Source organism: Otolemur garnettii, unplaced genomic scaffold, assembly GCF_000181295.1.
Source record: "Otolemur garnettii isolate 467f Iridium unplaced genomic scaffold, OtoGar3 scaffold00007, whole genome shotgun sequence".
NCBI classification, from domain to species: domain Eukaryota; kingdom Metazoa; phylum Chordata; class Mammalia; order Primates; family Galagidae; genus Otolemur; species Otolemur garnettii.
The window spans coordinates 6,369,829-6,384,463 of record NW_003852402.1 but is presented as its reverse complement, the minus strand read 5'-3'; the positions used below and the strand labels follow the sequence as shown (position 1 = coordinate 6,384,463).

At 51.7% G+C, this 14,635-nt stretch overlaps 2 protein-coding genes and 1 long non-coding RNA gene across 7 annotated transcripts in view; 1 reads left to right on the top strand and 2 right to left on the bottom strand.

Annotated features, from left to right (window-relative positions):
• Nucleotides 1–2,721, bottom strand: part of LOC105886367 (cytochrome P450 2D6-like) — an 18,089-nt gene extending 15,368 nt beyond the window's left edge. Inside the window, exons 1-5 of one of the 2 annotated variants that reach the window (XM_012801117.2) lie at nt 2,381–2,720; nt 1,559–1,730; nt 1,028–1,180; nt 781–941; nt 178–354 (exon numbers count right to left, since the gene is read on the bottom strand). In XM_012801117.2, the coding sequence (XP_012656571.2) occupies nt 178–354; nt 781–941; nt 1,028–1,180; nt 1,559–1,730; nt 2,381–2,569 (852 nt within the window). In that variant the 5' untranslated portion in view covers nt 2,570–2,720. Of the gene's footprint in view, nt 1–177; nt 355–594; nt 942–1,027; nt 1,181–1,558; nt 1,731–2,380 lie in introns of those variants that run through there. The other variant, XM_023509390.1, reaches the window with a different exon arrangement.
• A 2,352-nt stretch (nt 2,722–5,073) lies between these two features.
• Nucleotides 5,074–8,714, top strand: LOC111723015. Its single transcript, XR_002771645.1, has 2 exons — nt 5,074–5,402; nt 7,161–8,714. It is a non-coding gene; the product is annotated as an uncharacterized LOC111723015 (long non-coding RNA).
• TCF20 (transcription factor 20) overlaps nt 7,673–14,635 on the bottom strand; it is a 100,259-nt gene continuing 93,296 nt past the window's right edge. For 3 of the 4 annotated variants that reach the window (XM_003783142.3, XM_023509389.1, XM_012801116.2), the window contains one exon: nt 7,673–9,015. Coding sequence is in view for 1 of the 4 variants with exons in the window: in XM_023509389.1 (XP_023365157.1) it covers nt 8,998–9,015 (18 nt within the window). In the remaining 3 variants the exon portion in view is untranslated. Of the gene's footprint in view, nt 9,016–13,778; nt 13,871–14,635 lie in introns of those variants that run through there. The other variant, XM_023509388.1, reaches the window with a different exon arrangement.

The window sequence follows — 14,635 nt, the reverse complement described above, 5'->3', positions numbered from 1 at the left end:
TGACCAGGCAAAGAGGGTGGGGGATAGAAGAGGAAGCCCCAAATGACCCTCCATTTTGCACCTGTCACCCATGGGCCAGCTCAGGGATGGTGAACCAGCCCCACCCTGCCTAGCCTGGACCCATTTGTCAGGGGACCCTCAGGCCATGACAGTCTGATCCATGACAGTGCCCCTCACCTTCTCCACCTCGGCCAGGAAGGCATCTGTCAGGTCTCGAGGTGGCTCGGCTGGGTTCCGAGTCATCCTGTGCTCAGTCACCAGCTCATCTACAAGAGCCAGGAATGCTTTCTGTGCTGGGAAGACCTTCTGAGCTAGCCCTGGGATGCGCAGGAGCATGGGGACAGCATTCAGTACCTGTGCCAGCCACAGAAGGGGGTCTGGGTCTCCCACGTGCTCAGCATTCATCTGCACCAGTCTCAGACCCTAGCCTCCCCCAGGGTGGACACAAGGCCTGCATGACCCCACCATTGACCGGGCCCCTCCCAGAGTAGAAGTCCTACACTCTCTCCTGGCCCTGGGCTGACACAAGGATAAACCCACAGTTGAAATGTCCTGAGATTCTTGGCTCGAATATTCCAGTGACTCTGGGCCCACCTTTCCCACAGTGCTGTCTGAGATTTCCCGCCGCCTCTGTGCCTCTCCTCTTGGAGTGGCCTCTCCAGCAATCCCCTTTTCTCATCGTCCTGCGCGCAAACCTTCCTTCACAGAGGCCCAGCTGCAGGCCCAGGCACCTGCCCGGAGCTCTCCCTGCTCAGACCCGCGACCCCCATCTCCCTGAACCTCGCGTAGGAAGCCAGAATCCTCCCGAACTGCCTCCTGCGCCAAAGTCAACAGCCGGAGGAAGCGCGTGTTGTTGTACTCAAAGCGACGCCCATAGGCGAGCGAGGCGATCACGTTGGTCACCGCTTTGTTAAGGAGTTCGCTGGGGCTAAAGGGGCGTCCTAGGGTTGGGATATGGGTCAGGGGGGCTCCTCCGGCCCAGCCCCACCACCCGGGTCCTCTCCCTGCCTCTGCACCCACCACCCACCGGCGTGGTCAGCGAAGGCGGCACAGAGGCAGGAGGCCTCCTCGGTCACCCACTGCTCCAGAGACTTCTTGCCCAGACCGAAGAGGCGCAGAGTGGACACGGAGAAGCGCCGCTGCTCGCGCCACGCGGGGCCGTAGCGGGCCACGATCACCCCTGCGCCGGGACGGCGTGTGGGCGTGGCCAGGCAGCCCTGGGCCCGCCCACTCGGTGTCTTCTGTCCTGGATGTCTTGGTGGGCCGTCGGCCGCACACTCTGAGTCTGTCCTCCCCCCTGTCCCGCTCTTGGCTTGTTACCTTGTTCGCCTGCCGTCTGTCTTCTGCTTGGGCCTTGTGGCCCACCCACCTCTGCCCACCCTGACCGCCTTTCCACTCAGGGATGATGCCGGCTGGCCCTGCCCCGCCCCGCCCTCACCGAGCCCGTTTGCCACTAGCGGCCCTTGGACTCCACCTCCGCCCTCGGCCCCGCCCCTGCTGCTCTCCGCCCCTCGGTGGGGCTCCGCCCACGCGGTCTGCTCGCCGGCTGGACACTTACCTTCGGAGCGAGGTCCAAAGCCCAGGTGCTCATAGACTGGTGCAGGCGGGCGGTCCGCGGTGTCCTCGTTGTGCTTCACCAGCGCCTCGCGCACGGCCACCAGCCCGTTAAGTACGACCACCGGTGTCCAGCCCAGCTGCAGGCTGTACACGTCCCCAAAGCGGCGCTGCAGCTGCAGCGGGAGGGTCAAGATTGGGATCCCCACGCTGCCCTTCCCAGGCTCCCTGCACAAGCTTTCGTGACCCTGAGACTGCCAGTAGAAACATGACTGAAGGGCAAGACGTGGACTCCAGATGCTGGGGGTCATATTCTCTATGGCTGAGGGACTCAGTTTGCGTCCAACAACTCGGCTGTGGATGACCTTGTGTCATGAAAATTGACAGTCGGTGCCGGGCAGCATTCCCATTTCACAGAGGAGGAGACCGAGGTGAGTAGCCAGACCCAAGGACTGACAGCAAGAAGACATTTGAACCGGCCCTCTCTCAACCTCAGTTTCCTCATTTCAGTGGTCCTTGTGAACCTCACCCTCCTCTCATTCCCCAGACCTTTCCTTCTGGAGTAATCAGAAGGGACTTGGGCCTTCCATAACTTCTGCATTGTCCAACAGGCTTGCAGACCCAGTGCCCAGTCGCACCTCACCTCCAGGCTTTTTTGCCTTTGGAAATTTCAAACTGTCCCTAAGGCCATGCTGTCCTTCAGGGAGCCACTTCAACCTGCTTCCTCTTCTGGGGGTGCTTGCCCAGATGGTGGCTTTGCTCACCACCCATGTCTCCTGCTGGGAGGACCCAGGCCCCTGCCACCTTCCACCACCACCTCCCTCACCTTGCTGAAGCAGTAAGGAACGTCCTGGAAGTCCACCTGTAGCAGGTTGCCCAGTCCCGGCAGTGGCATGGGGCCTGGTGGGTAGCGTGCAGCCCAGCGTGGGCGCCGGTGCATCAGGTCCACCAGGAGCAGGAAGACGGTCATGGCCAAGGCCAGAGTTGTCAGCACATCCCCTGTCAGCAGCCCCATGTCTGCCTGTCCACTGGGCTCCTGTGGTAACAACCTGGCTGCCACCCCACCAGGCACCTAGACCTGGGTAGGACCCTCCTGGCACACTCTGAGTGCCAGCCCAGTCTGTGCTCTTCCTTTATGAAGAGAGCTGACTCTGGCCTTTGGCCCCTGCTGTGAGGCAACATGTTGTGTTGACTGTGCTGCCAGAGGGTACAGAGCCAGGGTAGGGCAAGTGTGGGTGAAGTCCAGAGGTCCTTACCCCACTGCCTTCCCCAATTGCCTTCCTGGGGTAGGGGAGGCCTGGAGGGAATGCTCTACTCAGGGCTGGATGTCACAGTTGTTCTTGGTCCTGGGATGTGCACAGGGATGTGGGAATAGAAGGGTTGTGCCTCTGCTCCAACGTGCTTATAGCCAAGATTTAGAAAGGTCAATAGGTAACATGCCAAGACAGCAGTGCTTTGTGGGTCATGGGGACCTTTCTTTAGTCTGAAACAGGATTTCCTGGGAAGACTTCTTGGAGGATGGCTTTGGCTGGCAGAAACCATAGACTGGTAAGTCATTGCAGGCCAAGGCCCTGGCAGTGGGACCAAGGGAACACTGGGACATCTTGTGCAGGTAGGGTGATGGGCAGAGGGAGGACGGTGGCTGGAGCCTGGGGCTTTGCAAGCCTGGCTGAGGACTGGATGTGGGAGTGGGAGGCTGAGTTTTTAGGCCACTCAACAGACGAGGGGCAAGACACATGTATACTCCAGGGCTGTCAGACTTCGCTGGAGCCTCCCATCTGGCCTGAGATAAAGTTCCTGTCCCAGGTGGCACATCTTTCTATTTTGGATTGTTGGAGAATCAAGGTGGTACGTGTGCTTGTCACATGGTAGCTCTTGATAAATTACATTTCCCTTTGGATTTTTTGGGGGAGGTGGGGTGTCAGGCCCTCCCAAGGCATCTATCTTGATGGAGGCATGAAGGTCAGGTCCAGGCCTGTGATGCAGGCAGTGCCCTCCTGCTTCCCAGGGCTATAATTCAGAACAGGCAGAGTGAGGCAATGTTCAGAAATGTGGCCTGTGGCCTTTTCCAGGCATTTTGCAACTGTGGCTTTTGTTGATCATGTACTTACACACCAGGTTCTGCTGCTCAGACTTTGCGTGCTCCCAGATCATGTAATGAGGTCAAAATGACACAGCAGGACAGAGTGCGAGTTCTTAACACATGCTCTGAGCAACTGCTGTATACTGTTTTGACATCATGCTCTACCGACCAGTATGGAAGTTCCTGGGATTTATATTTTATAAAAACACATCCAGCCTGTGCTCCCCCAGTACTGCCCTGTGCACTGATGGGGGCCTTCTGGCCATTTCCATGTGGGACAGTGCTTGGAAATATGTTGGGAAGCACTTGGACCAGGAAGCTCTAGGGTCCCGTATCTCCAGAGAGACTGAGTTAACAGTCGGAGATGTGAGAATTCTAGAAACCCATTAGGAAGCTGTAGCACCTAGCTGGTCCAGAGCCAGGAGACTGTACTCAGAAGGGTAGTAAAGTTCAAGCATCCTGCTGGCCTTTGTTGCCCTGCCCGCCCCTACATAGCAGTCCATCTGGAGAAACTTCCCAATTCCCAGCTCCTGGGACAGGTTTCTGTGGGCCTGACTGAGTGCTGAGGGGAGGAGTCAGCACCCTGGGTCAGGATGCCTGGTTGGTGGTCTTCCAGTAGCAGGGCATCTGCAGTTAGACAAGCAGGCACAGGGAGTGAGGGGTTATGGGCAGTGGAGTTGTCATCTCTGGGTATCCTGTGGGTTCCAGGACCCCTAAGGATGCTCGGGTCCCTTACATAAATGGCAGAGTTTACATATAAACTATGGATTCTCTTATACATTTCAAATTATCTCCAGATTACTTATAATGCCTAATAATATAGTTATTATACTATATGGTTTGTATTATTTTTTCAGTTACAGCTTTTCACCCATAGTTAAACAGATGCGGAAACTGTGGTTACAAAGGGCTAACTACGTTCTAGAAACAGATCGAAAGGTTGAGAAGGAGCTGGGACAGCCTGTAGCAGAGTAGGTTTTTGCAAGATGAAAAGGTTCTAGACTGTTGCACAAAAACATGAATATACTCAGCACCATTAACTGTTAAGATGGTAACTTTTTTTTTTGAGACAGTGTCTCACTATGTCACCCTGGTGTCACAACTCATAGCAACCTTAAATTCTTGGGCTTAAGCGATTCTCTTGCCTCAGCCTCCCAAATAGCTGGGGCTACAGGTGCCCGCCACAACGCCTGGTTATTTTTTGTAGTTGTCATTGCCATTTGGCAGGCCTCAGCTGGGTTTGAACCCACCAGCCTTGGTGTAAGTGGCTGGCGCCCTAGCCGCTGAACTACAGGCACTGAACCAAGATGGTAACTTACATTCTTTTTTTAAAAACCATAATCATAAATTAAAAAAAAAATTTAAAACATTGAATCAAGGCAAGGTGGCTCATGCCTGTAATGCCAGGAAGTACTTTGGGAGGCTGAGGTGGGAGGATTGCTTGAGGTTCAACACCAGCCTGGGCAATATAGTGAGACCTAGTATCTACAACAGAATAATCAGCTGGGCATAATGTGCACCTGCAGTCCCAGTACTCGGGAAGCTATGGAGGGAGGGTCACTTAAGGCCAGGAATCAGAGATTGCAGTTAACTATTATGATGACACTGTACTCTACCCCAGGCAATAGAACAAGATCCTGTCTCAAAAAAATAAAAAATAAAAAGAATCTGCCACTATACACCTATCAGAATGGCCAAAATCCAGAACACCGACTACACGAAATGCTGGTGGGGATATGGAGCCACAGGAACTCATCTACTGCTGGTGAGAATGCTGTGCTATACAGATACTTTGGGAGACAGCTGGGCAGGTTCTTACAAAACTAGACACTCCTACCGTACATTCAGTAATCATGCTCCTTGGTACTTACCCAAAGGAGACCTTATGTTCACACAAAAACCTGCACATGGATGTTTATAGCAGTTTTATTTGAAACTGCCAAAACTTGAAAGCAATCAAGATGTCCTTCAGCAGTTGACTGGATAAGTTGTGGTGCAACCAGACAGTGGAGTATTATTATTCAGTACAAGAAAGAAATGAGAATTCAAGTCAGGACAAGACAGGAGGTGCCTCATGTACATATTACTAAGTGAAAGAAGCCAAATCTAAAATCTAAAAAGGCTATAAACTATATAATCTCAACTATGTGACAACTGGGAAAAGACAAAACTGGGGAGACAGTAAAACGATCATCAGGTCTGGGGGAGAGATGAACAGGTGTGACATGATTTCAGGGCAGCAAAACTACTCTGGATGGGGTGCCCACAGCTCAGTACTCTGGATGGGGGTGCCCATAGCTCTGTGGGCAGGGCGCTGGCCACATACACCCAGACTGGCAAGTTTGAACCTGGCTTGGGCCTGCTAAATGACAACTACAACAAAAAAATACCCGGGCGTTGTGGCAGGGACCTGTAGTCCCAGTTACTCAGGAGTAACTGAGTACTGAGGTAAGAGAATTGCTTAAGCCCAAGAATTTGAGGTTGCTGTGAGCTGTGATGCCATGGCAGTCTACTGAGGGTGACAGCTTGAGACTGTCTCAAAACAAACAAAAACCACTACTCTGGATGATACCATAATGGTGGGTATATGTCATTTAATACATCTGTCACAAGCCATAAAATATGTAATACCAAGAATGACCCCTAAAGTAAAGTACAGGCCCTGAGTGATGACGTGCTAATCACTTCTAACCAATGTCCCACTCTCCTGGGGATGCTGATAGTAGGGAAGCGGGGAATATGGGAACTCTGTACCTTTTGCTCAATACTGCTGCAAATCTAAACTGCTCTGAAAGACTGTTAAGGCCAGGCATGGTAGCTCATGCCTGTAAAAAATTTTTTAAAAAAGTGTTTCTGGAAATGAAAACATTTATTTTTCTGTTTAGACATGTTTGTGTCTAGCGCTTAGGGATGCTAAGGTGCGAGGATCATTCAAGCCCAGGAGTTTAAGAGCGGCCTGAGCAACATGAGATCCTACCTCTACAAAAAATTTAAAACAGGAGTGGTGGTGGCAGGCACCTGTAGTCCCAACCACTTGGGAGGCTGAGGCAGGAGGATGGCTTGAAGTTTCAGTGAGCTATGATGCCACAACACTCTAGCCTATGCGACAAGAGTAAGACTCTGTCTCACATACACACACAAGAAAGACAAAATTATCAAAACGAACGCTGAACTCATAAGCTGCGGTACATAGCAGCGGAGGCTTACTGCAGAAGCCAGAAAGCGGGAGTTGGGAGGCAAGGGTTAATGAGGTCATTTCTGAAGCCAGTTTAAGCAAAGACCTAGCAATCACAACGTCCCTGGCTCAAGCATCATCACCAAGTCAAGGGACAAAAGAATGAAAGACAAAGTGAGGAAGCAACATTTGCTGTCAAGGAGAAGTATTTTCCTCAAGACACAGATTTTTTAAGTTTCGTGGTTTAGCTCTTGACATGTGAAATCTATTACTTTCAGTTAAACTTTGAATGCCATGTCAAGAGCAGAATAGGAAGCCAACCAGCTCCAAAAGCCCTTTTCTCCGCAGGTCCTACGGCCAGCAGCATGCTCACCCACACCTCATCCTGGCACAGCGTAGAGAGAGACGGATGGCAATACTTGCTGCAGCCATTAAAGTGAAATTAATCTGCCATCTCGGCAGCCCCAGACTGATGATCACACAAAAATTCATTTATAATTGCTTACTTCTACTTCACAACATTCCTTCCAGTGTTTCTGTCCTCTGAAGCTAAAGAAGTCCATTAACAATGCATTATTTCTTAATAACTTTTAAAATTAATGTTGATTGGAAGTATGTCCTCACATCAACTTACTAGATCTGACTTCTCCACACACTGGTGAGCTCCCCCACCCCATGAGTGGCAGGCAGGAGCCTGGGTTTTGTTTGGTTCAAAGCTCTGCTGCACAGGCCCATGGTGGGTGGCCAGGGAGGGACAGACTAGGCTGAGGGTGGCCTCCTCTGCAGAACCAAAGCACCTTCTAGGGTTGGAATGGGAGAATGAAGAGACACATTCACTTTATATTACACAAAAAAGGAAACAAGGTTAAAATGAAGTTTATTATTTTTTTGATTTTTTTTTTTGTTTTTTTAAATAAAACTGTTTGTGAAACAGCTAGTTTATCCCCATGGCAGAGTGACCCCGAAAGATGCACTAACCCCTTCTTAAGGCCTTAACAAGATTTTTTTGTACTTTTTTCTTTTTTTTAGAACTCAGATATTTAAAAATTATACATTTTACAAAACAAAACAATACAACACAACATAAAGAATCATGTAGCACAGGGCTGCCTATCTGACAGACCTCCTTTTCCTTTATAAAAATAAAAGCAAAAAGAAAAGAGTTAAGTGAGTGCTCCTCGTCCGTTTAATGCACACTGATCACACCGACAATCCCTCCCTGTCACTGCCCACAGCTCTCACTGCCTGTGCTGGCAGCAGAGGCCTGGGCTTCCTCCTGTCCCTGTGGGTCCCTGTGGTCAGGGCACAGCTGCCTGGAATGTGCTGAGGACAAAGGGCCCAGAGGGCCCCAGCACAGGTCACCCCTTAATTCTGCCTGCTGCTCCAAGGTCGTTGTGTACACTTGGGGCGGGGGGGGGGCTTCAGATCCTTTCCAACTACAGGGACCCAGGACATAGTTACAACCTCAGACATCTGACAGTTTTACCCCCCACAAAAAAAGATAAAAATTAAAAAAAAATAAATAGTGTTTCTGGAAATGAAAAATTTATTTTTGTGTTTAGACATCATTCCCCCACTCTTGAAAACATGGACCATTCCCTCTTCCCTCCCCCCAAAACCTTCCCACTTGGAGACAAATTAATGACAAAAGGATGGTTCAGGTGTGGTTTGCCTGCTCTTTCAATCCTGGGTCTAGTGTTCTCGAATTGGTGAGCAACAGGCTGAAGATCAAAGCCACACACACCCTGTCCTTCATGAGATGAGGGTTTGTTCACTTCAATTTCACATTTGATTTTCACTGTCATTGGAACAAATTTGGAATTCTTTAACTAGATAATTTTAAAATAGAATCAAAAGGGATAGCGCACCTTTCATTTAAACAAAGTCTTTCCAGACTAAAAATAGATTTATATATATATATATATTTTTATCCCTCCCTTTTAATTCCCCCACCCATCCCCATCCTCCCACACCTCCCCCCTCCCCCCACATTGTCACTATGGAGATTGTGTCCATGGAAACAGCCATTCGACAACGACATCTTGGGTCTTTCTTTCCTGTGGTGTCACTGGTTTGAGTGTGATGTGAGAGCTTAGGAAGAAGTGCTGGCATGAGTGGGCACGTGGGGCGGGGCAGGGCGGGGCTGCAGGTAGGACCGTTTCCAACTCAGGTGTCCACCATCTTTTCATCTCCACAGTCTCACCTGGAAGACAAAGAACAGGCACTAAGGGCCAGGAACTGCCACATGCTCTGCCGCCAACAGCCCACTCCACGGCACCCCTGGGATGGAGGGGGCTTTCAGCAGGGACCCTGCTCTCAGACCCTCTCTGGATGTGCTGCTGAGGAGGGACACGTGAAAACAAATGCTGGTGCCACCATGTGGCTTTGGACCTGGAACGTGTCTAAAGGCAGCAATGACCTTAGTCAGGGGTGCTGGGGCTGAACTCTTGAGGGCTCCCCAGGGCATGTCTGCCTTCCCAGTATGCAGAAGGACCAGGAGAAGATGCCCTGCACTCACGGTGGGCCGCTCCAGTGCAGAAGCTCATGGAGCTTCACCTGAGCAAGGCGAGCAGTGCTCAGAACCCCTGCAGTTGTAGTTCAGCACCTGGGGGCAGGGCTTGGTCCTCAGAGGTGGCTGAGAGCACCCAGCTAATGCATGGAAGGACCTTCTCAAAGTTCAGCCTCCCAGGGCAATTTCACAGCTGTCTCTAGGTGACAAAGCCAGGTCTTTATACTTAGCAAAGAAAAGTGTCCCCGCCCCCCAGTCTCAGGGCCTGCCCCAGGCTAACACAGATCCATTGGATGTTAACCCTCCTGCACCTCAGGAGCCTGGGGTCACCCACCCCCAGCTGCTGGGCTTTTCTTTTTTTCCAGCCCAGGTGCAGGAAGGTGACTCCAACGCCCCATGTAAGGGAGATGGGTTGACCCAAGGGCCTCTTTGGAATGCTCCACAGGCCATTCCATGCACAAAGGTCTCAGAGAGACATAGTAATTTCCAAGGAATTCAGTCTAGAAAAAAAATTATACCAGGAGCCAAGAAGGGTGGCAGCCTGGCCCCTCCTCACTTGTTTCTGTCAATCACAGTGGTCATGAGACTATCGCTGGAGCTTACCCTTCTGCCACCTCAAACCCTGTTTGTGACCTCTGCCAACTAACACTGGGGAGCGAGGCACCACCAGTCTTTCTCCTTTCATGAAACTCACTCATGTGCAGACCAGGTAAGAAGTCTGGGGCCCGTGAAGCTAAGAATGTGCTGTTCCCAAGCACACATGCACAGACACCCTTGGCCTAGGGGGTTCCTGACTACTTGGCAGAAAATGCCAACAAGCAGGAAGACACACCACAGGAACAGCACACTGTCACCAGGCACATGTGAAGGCAGGCCCCATGACTGAGCCATCCTGTCATTCTCAGAATGGCCTCAGCTATCGAGTGGCTTCCCTAGTCCTGAAGGTAGCTGTGGGCCCTGGATGTTGCTCCGCCCATAATGCATGTTTTCTCTTCCTTGGTGGCACAGGGATTCTCCACTGCCTCCCTCTGGGTTTCCTGAGGCTAAGGCTGCTGGGAAAGTGAGAAACAGCACTGAACATCTGTCCTTATGCCTTCTCTGATGCCCTCCCCAGGAACCAATGGGCCTCTATAAACGTGATGACCAGGGTGGCATCATCTTGCTGGGATGTCTGTGTGAACTGAGTCAGATGCCCATGTGCACTGTAGCCAGGCTCTGTTCATGGAGGGAAGGACAGAGCAGGGTTTGCACTGCACCCTAGTCATGCTCATTATTCAGAATAGCAGGCTTGCCCTAGCCCTCCACCTCAGGATGAAGCCTCAGCACTCAGGGTCTGCCTGGCCAGGTGGTTCATGCTGCTGGCCACGGGCCCCTCCTGGGAGTACCATATGACCCAGGTACCCCTGGCCTGGGCTCTGCCCTCCAGCCTTCCAATGGGGAGCTTTCCCCAGGGTCTGATGACTGGATGACTAGGTTGGGGCTGGCCCAAACACACTGTGTCCTGAAATGTGATGGGACCCTCCCTACCTTCCCAAGTATTACTTTTAAAAACTCTTCCTTCAGTAGGAGAAATAGGAAGGAAAGAAAATTCTCCAAGCACTGGTTATGTGCCAGGCACTATCAGAAACTTTACAGCCAGTATTCTGTAAGAGCACTGAGACCCTGATCCCTATTTGCAAGATGAAAAGCTGAAGCTTGAGGAGATAATATTTGTAGCTCAAAGCCACATGGCTGGTTCGGGGTGGCTGACACGAGAAGGTTGTGCCCCAGACACTGAGCCACAGTGGCAGCTGTCAAGTAGAGCATAAGACCTGCCATCCTGTGCTGAAGACCAGTTGCTCCCTCTGAACAAAGGTGTCTGGATGCTGGGGCAGCCTGAGTGCAGGGAGTGCAGGGCTTCAGTCTTCACTGTCCCTTGGCCTTGTGGCTATACCTCTTTATACTCCCATGGGCCGAACCTGGGACTCTGTCCTGCATCGTTCCACACCAGACTCCTGCCCTTCCCAACTGCAGCAAGAGTCCATCACTACAATACCACCAGACCTAGCCAGGATTCTCCCAGAACCCATTTCCTCCCCTGTAAAACAGACACATAATTCCCACCTGGAGAGGGCAGGTGTGGAGGGAAATCTAATTCTGAATCTGTACTAACTTAAGAGCATTGCAATTGGGGTCCAAGGGTCCTTTCTCTGGCTCTGGTATTCATCCCCTAACCCACTCTCAGTCCTGCTCGAGGCCAGGCCAACATAGTACAAAAAAGAGACACAGTTCCTCCCCTCAGAAGTCTGGAGCCCAGTGTGGTGGAGAGACAGGTAGTGATCAAGTGAGCAAGCTGAAGTTGTGGGGATGCCAGAAATTGGCTACAAAGGGGGAAGAGAGGGGCAATTTAGAGATTTAGAAAGGGATACCTTCTTCGAAGAAGTGACATTTAAGGTGAGACCTAGAGGATGAGATGGAGCCTGTCATGAGAAGGTGGGCAGGCAAAGTGAAAAAACCCAGAGGGAAGAAGCCTGGCCCCTGTGGCACTGAAGGAGACCAGGAGCCTGGAGACCCTTGCTTGAGACTTCCACAGGCTTTTGGGTCAAGGTTAGGAATCTGGACTTCATTCCAAATGTGACAGGAACTTCTGAAGTAAAGAGACAGCTGCAGGGAGGCTTGCAAATTACATTTGGGGCTGGTGGCAGAGTGGCATGGTGTAACAGCGAGGTGGTCCTGCAGGAGGCTCACACACCTGGGCTGGGGCTGGTGGTCAGGGAAGCAGACAGATTTGAGTTTCCTGGAGATGTACTCCAGGGGCTTTTTCTGGCCCAGCCTGGGGTAAGGGGTGACTCTACAACTTGATACTTATTCTTTTTTCCGCTGTGTTTTTTTGCAGTTTTTGGCCAGGGCTGGGCTTGAACCCACCACCTCCGGCATATGGGGTCAGCACCCTACTCCTCTGAGTCACAGGCGCCGCCCCATTATACTTGTTCTTATGCGGACCAGGTGTGATGTCCAGCTCCAGGGGCAGGGAGGCTGCTCACCCTTCCCTGACCCTGCTCAGGTTCCTTCCATGGCTGTTGAGGGCAAGTCGAGTTGGCAGATGCCATCTCTGCACACCTGGGGCAGAGGGTCAGTTTGGATGAAGGTTACTCCTTCCTGTCCCTGGATCACAGGGCCTGGCAGAGGAAGGCAGGCTTCCTGCTTACTACATGACAAGAAGAGCTGGGTATAGGGTCCCACTGTCAAAGCCTGCTCACCAGTCACAGGAAGCCAGCAAGACAATCTCAACACAAAGAGAGCAGCACCCACAGGTCTGCCATGCTTGTCTTTGGCAAAGGGCACATAGCAGCCTGCTGAGTGGTTTCCTCTTACATTCCTGGCCTGGCGAGGGACAAGTGCTAGGTATCCCAAATGCAAGGGTAGAGGACAGCATCTTCTGACCCCTAGCCTTGGGTATTGGTTATTCTTTGCTACACAGGACAGCTACAGGGTCCAGTCTGTAGCTTTGACCCCACCCAGCTCCTGGTATTAGCATGGCTCAGGCAGGCAGGGCAGGTCCGTGGGCTAAGAGCCGGCGCACCCAGCATGTCTGTGTAGGCACCTGGGAGACACTTTCTAACAGAATCCTAGCAAGGTTGCCATTGTTATTCCCTCTTTTAGTAAAGAAACTGAGGCACAGAGACTGGGTCACAGGGCACTGTCCACACCACTCTGCCTGAGGAAGTGGGGTGCCAGGAGGCAGACACGCATGCACATCCACTGTCTCTGTCCTCGATCACCAGGGTTCCTGCACAATGCCATGGTGCAACCTGGGCCAGAAGGTCAGTGACTATCCTCAATGCAGCTCTGCTGAACTAAGAAACCAGGGAGCGGCGCTGCCTGGTCCGAACAGCATGTGAACAACTTCAGAGGGAGCAGAATGGACACAGCATGTCTACTTTTCCCTCTAAGAGCTGAACAGTCTGACCTCAGTGGACTTGAAACCACCTATGCAATGGGTCAGGTCGCTTCATCACTCTGTGCTTCACCGTGGGTGGGGGGAACAGGTGATGGAACTGTTTTGCTCAAGAGTTGATAGCCTGAGCAGAGGGGAACAAGACCATGAATCAAATCCCCAAGAGATTTGCCCACCAGATCTAGAGTCCAAACTTTCCCTTAGACATGAGCTGGAATTCCAAGACAAAAACAAAAAGCACTGAACCACAAATGGTTCTTTCTGTAACCAGGTCTGTCTTGACACCTTCCAGGAATATTCATTGTGGTCCTCTACAGAACTTGACTCCAACCATCTGGGCTAGGGATAGAGGCATCCCTGTGAGACGCAGGGCCTGCCCTGCAAGCCCAGGGATGTGGAGGAGGGCCGACAGACATAGTAGTTTGAAGGTCCACAACAGGCCACCTGTTCTGCTTTGTTCTGACTCCTCCACTGCCAACCCTATTCCCGGGAAAAGAGAACAGCACCACTGCAGAGCACTCACCTCACTCCCCCACCAAGAACGCATTCGGAAGCCCCCACACAGGGCGGGCGGCACAGGGGCCTTCCCCAGAAGTCAGTATCAGGACCCGCCTAAGAAACAAATGTCTTCTCAGAGGAGGAAAACTGACACTTTCTAAGATGAATTAGATTTTTTTCTGCAAATTACTGTTGGGTATTCCAGACAGAGGTGGACACCCCCGCCGCTGGAATAAGGGGGAAGGGCACATTCTGCAGAGGACAATCTGGGGTGTTGTGCTGCCCGAGACACAGGTCTGGTGCAGCCAGAACCCTGTGGGTCAGACTCCTGGAGGCCACGTAGGAGCCTTCTTTTGAGAGAAATGACTTCTCAAGGGACAACTCTGAGATAGCTGGTCCCCCTGCCTCCTTCTGTAGTTCTGTAGTGCCACAAGCTACATTTCATTTTTTTCTTCTCTTCTCTCACCATCTATTTTCCTTTACCCCTCAATGACTCCCTGGCAAGGCAGGGGAGGCAGGGGGGTCAGAGAGCAGGTACACAGTGACACAGACCTCAACTTTTAGGGACCCAAGTCTTATAACCTTGTTTCCACAGACACCTGCTGGATAGCCCTGACCACACCCACATGCTCAGAAAAGACAGCTCAATCGCTTGAGAGCAAAATTAAGACAGATGCTGAAGTCTACTAAACCTCTGAGAGGACCTCCCTTCCCTTTGTACTTCTGCAAAAAGTAATCCTTCACGGGTGGAGCCGGTTCATCTTTTCTTTTTTCTTTTGAGAAAGAGCCTCAAGCTGTCCCCCTGGGTAGAGTGCTGTGGCATCACAGCTCACAGCAACCTCCAACTCCTGGGCTCAAGTGAGTCTCCTGCCTCTGCCT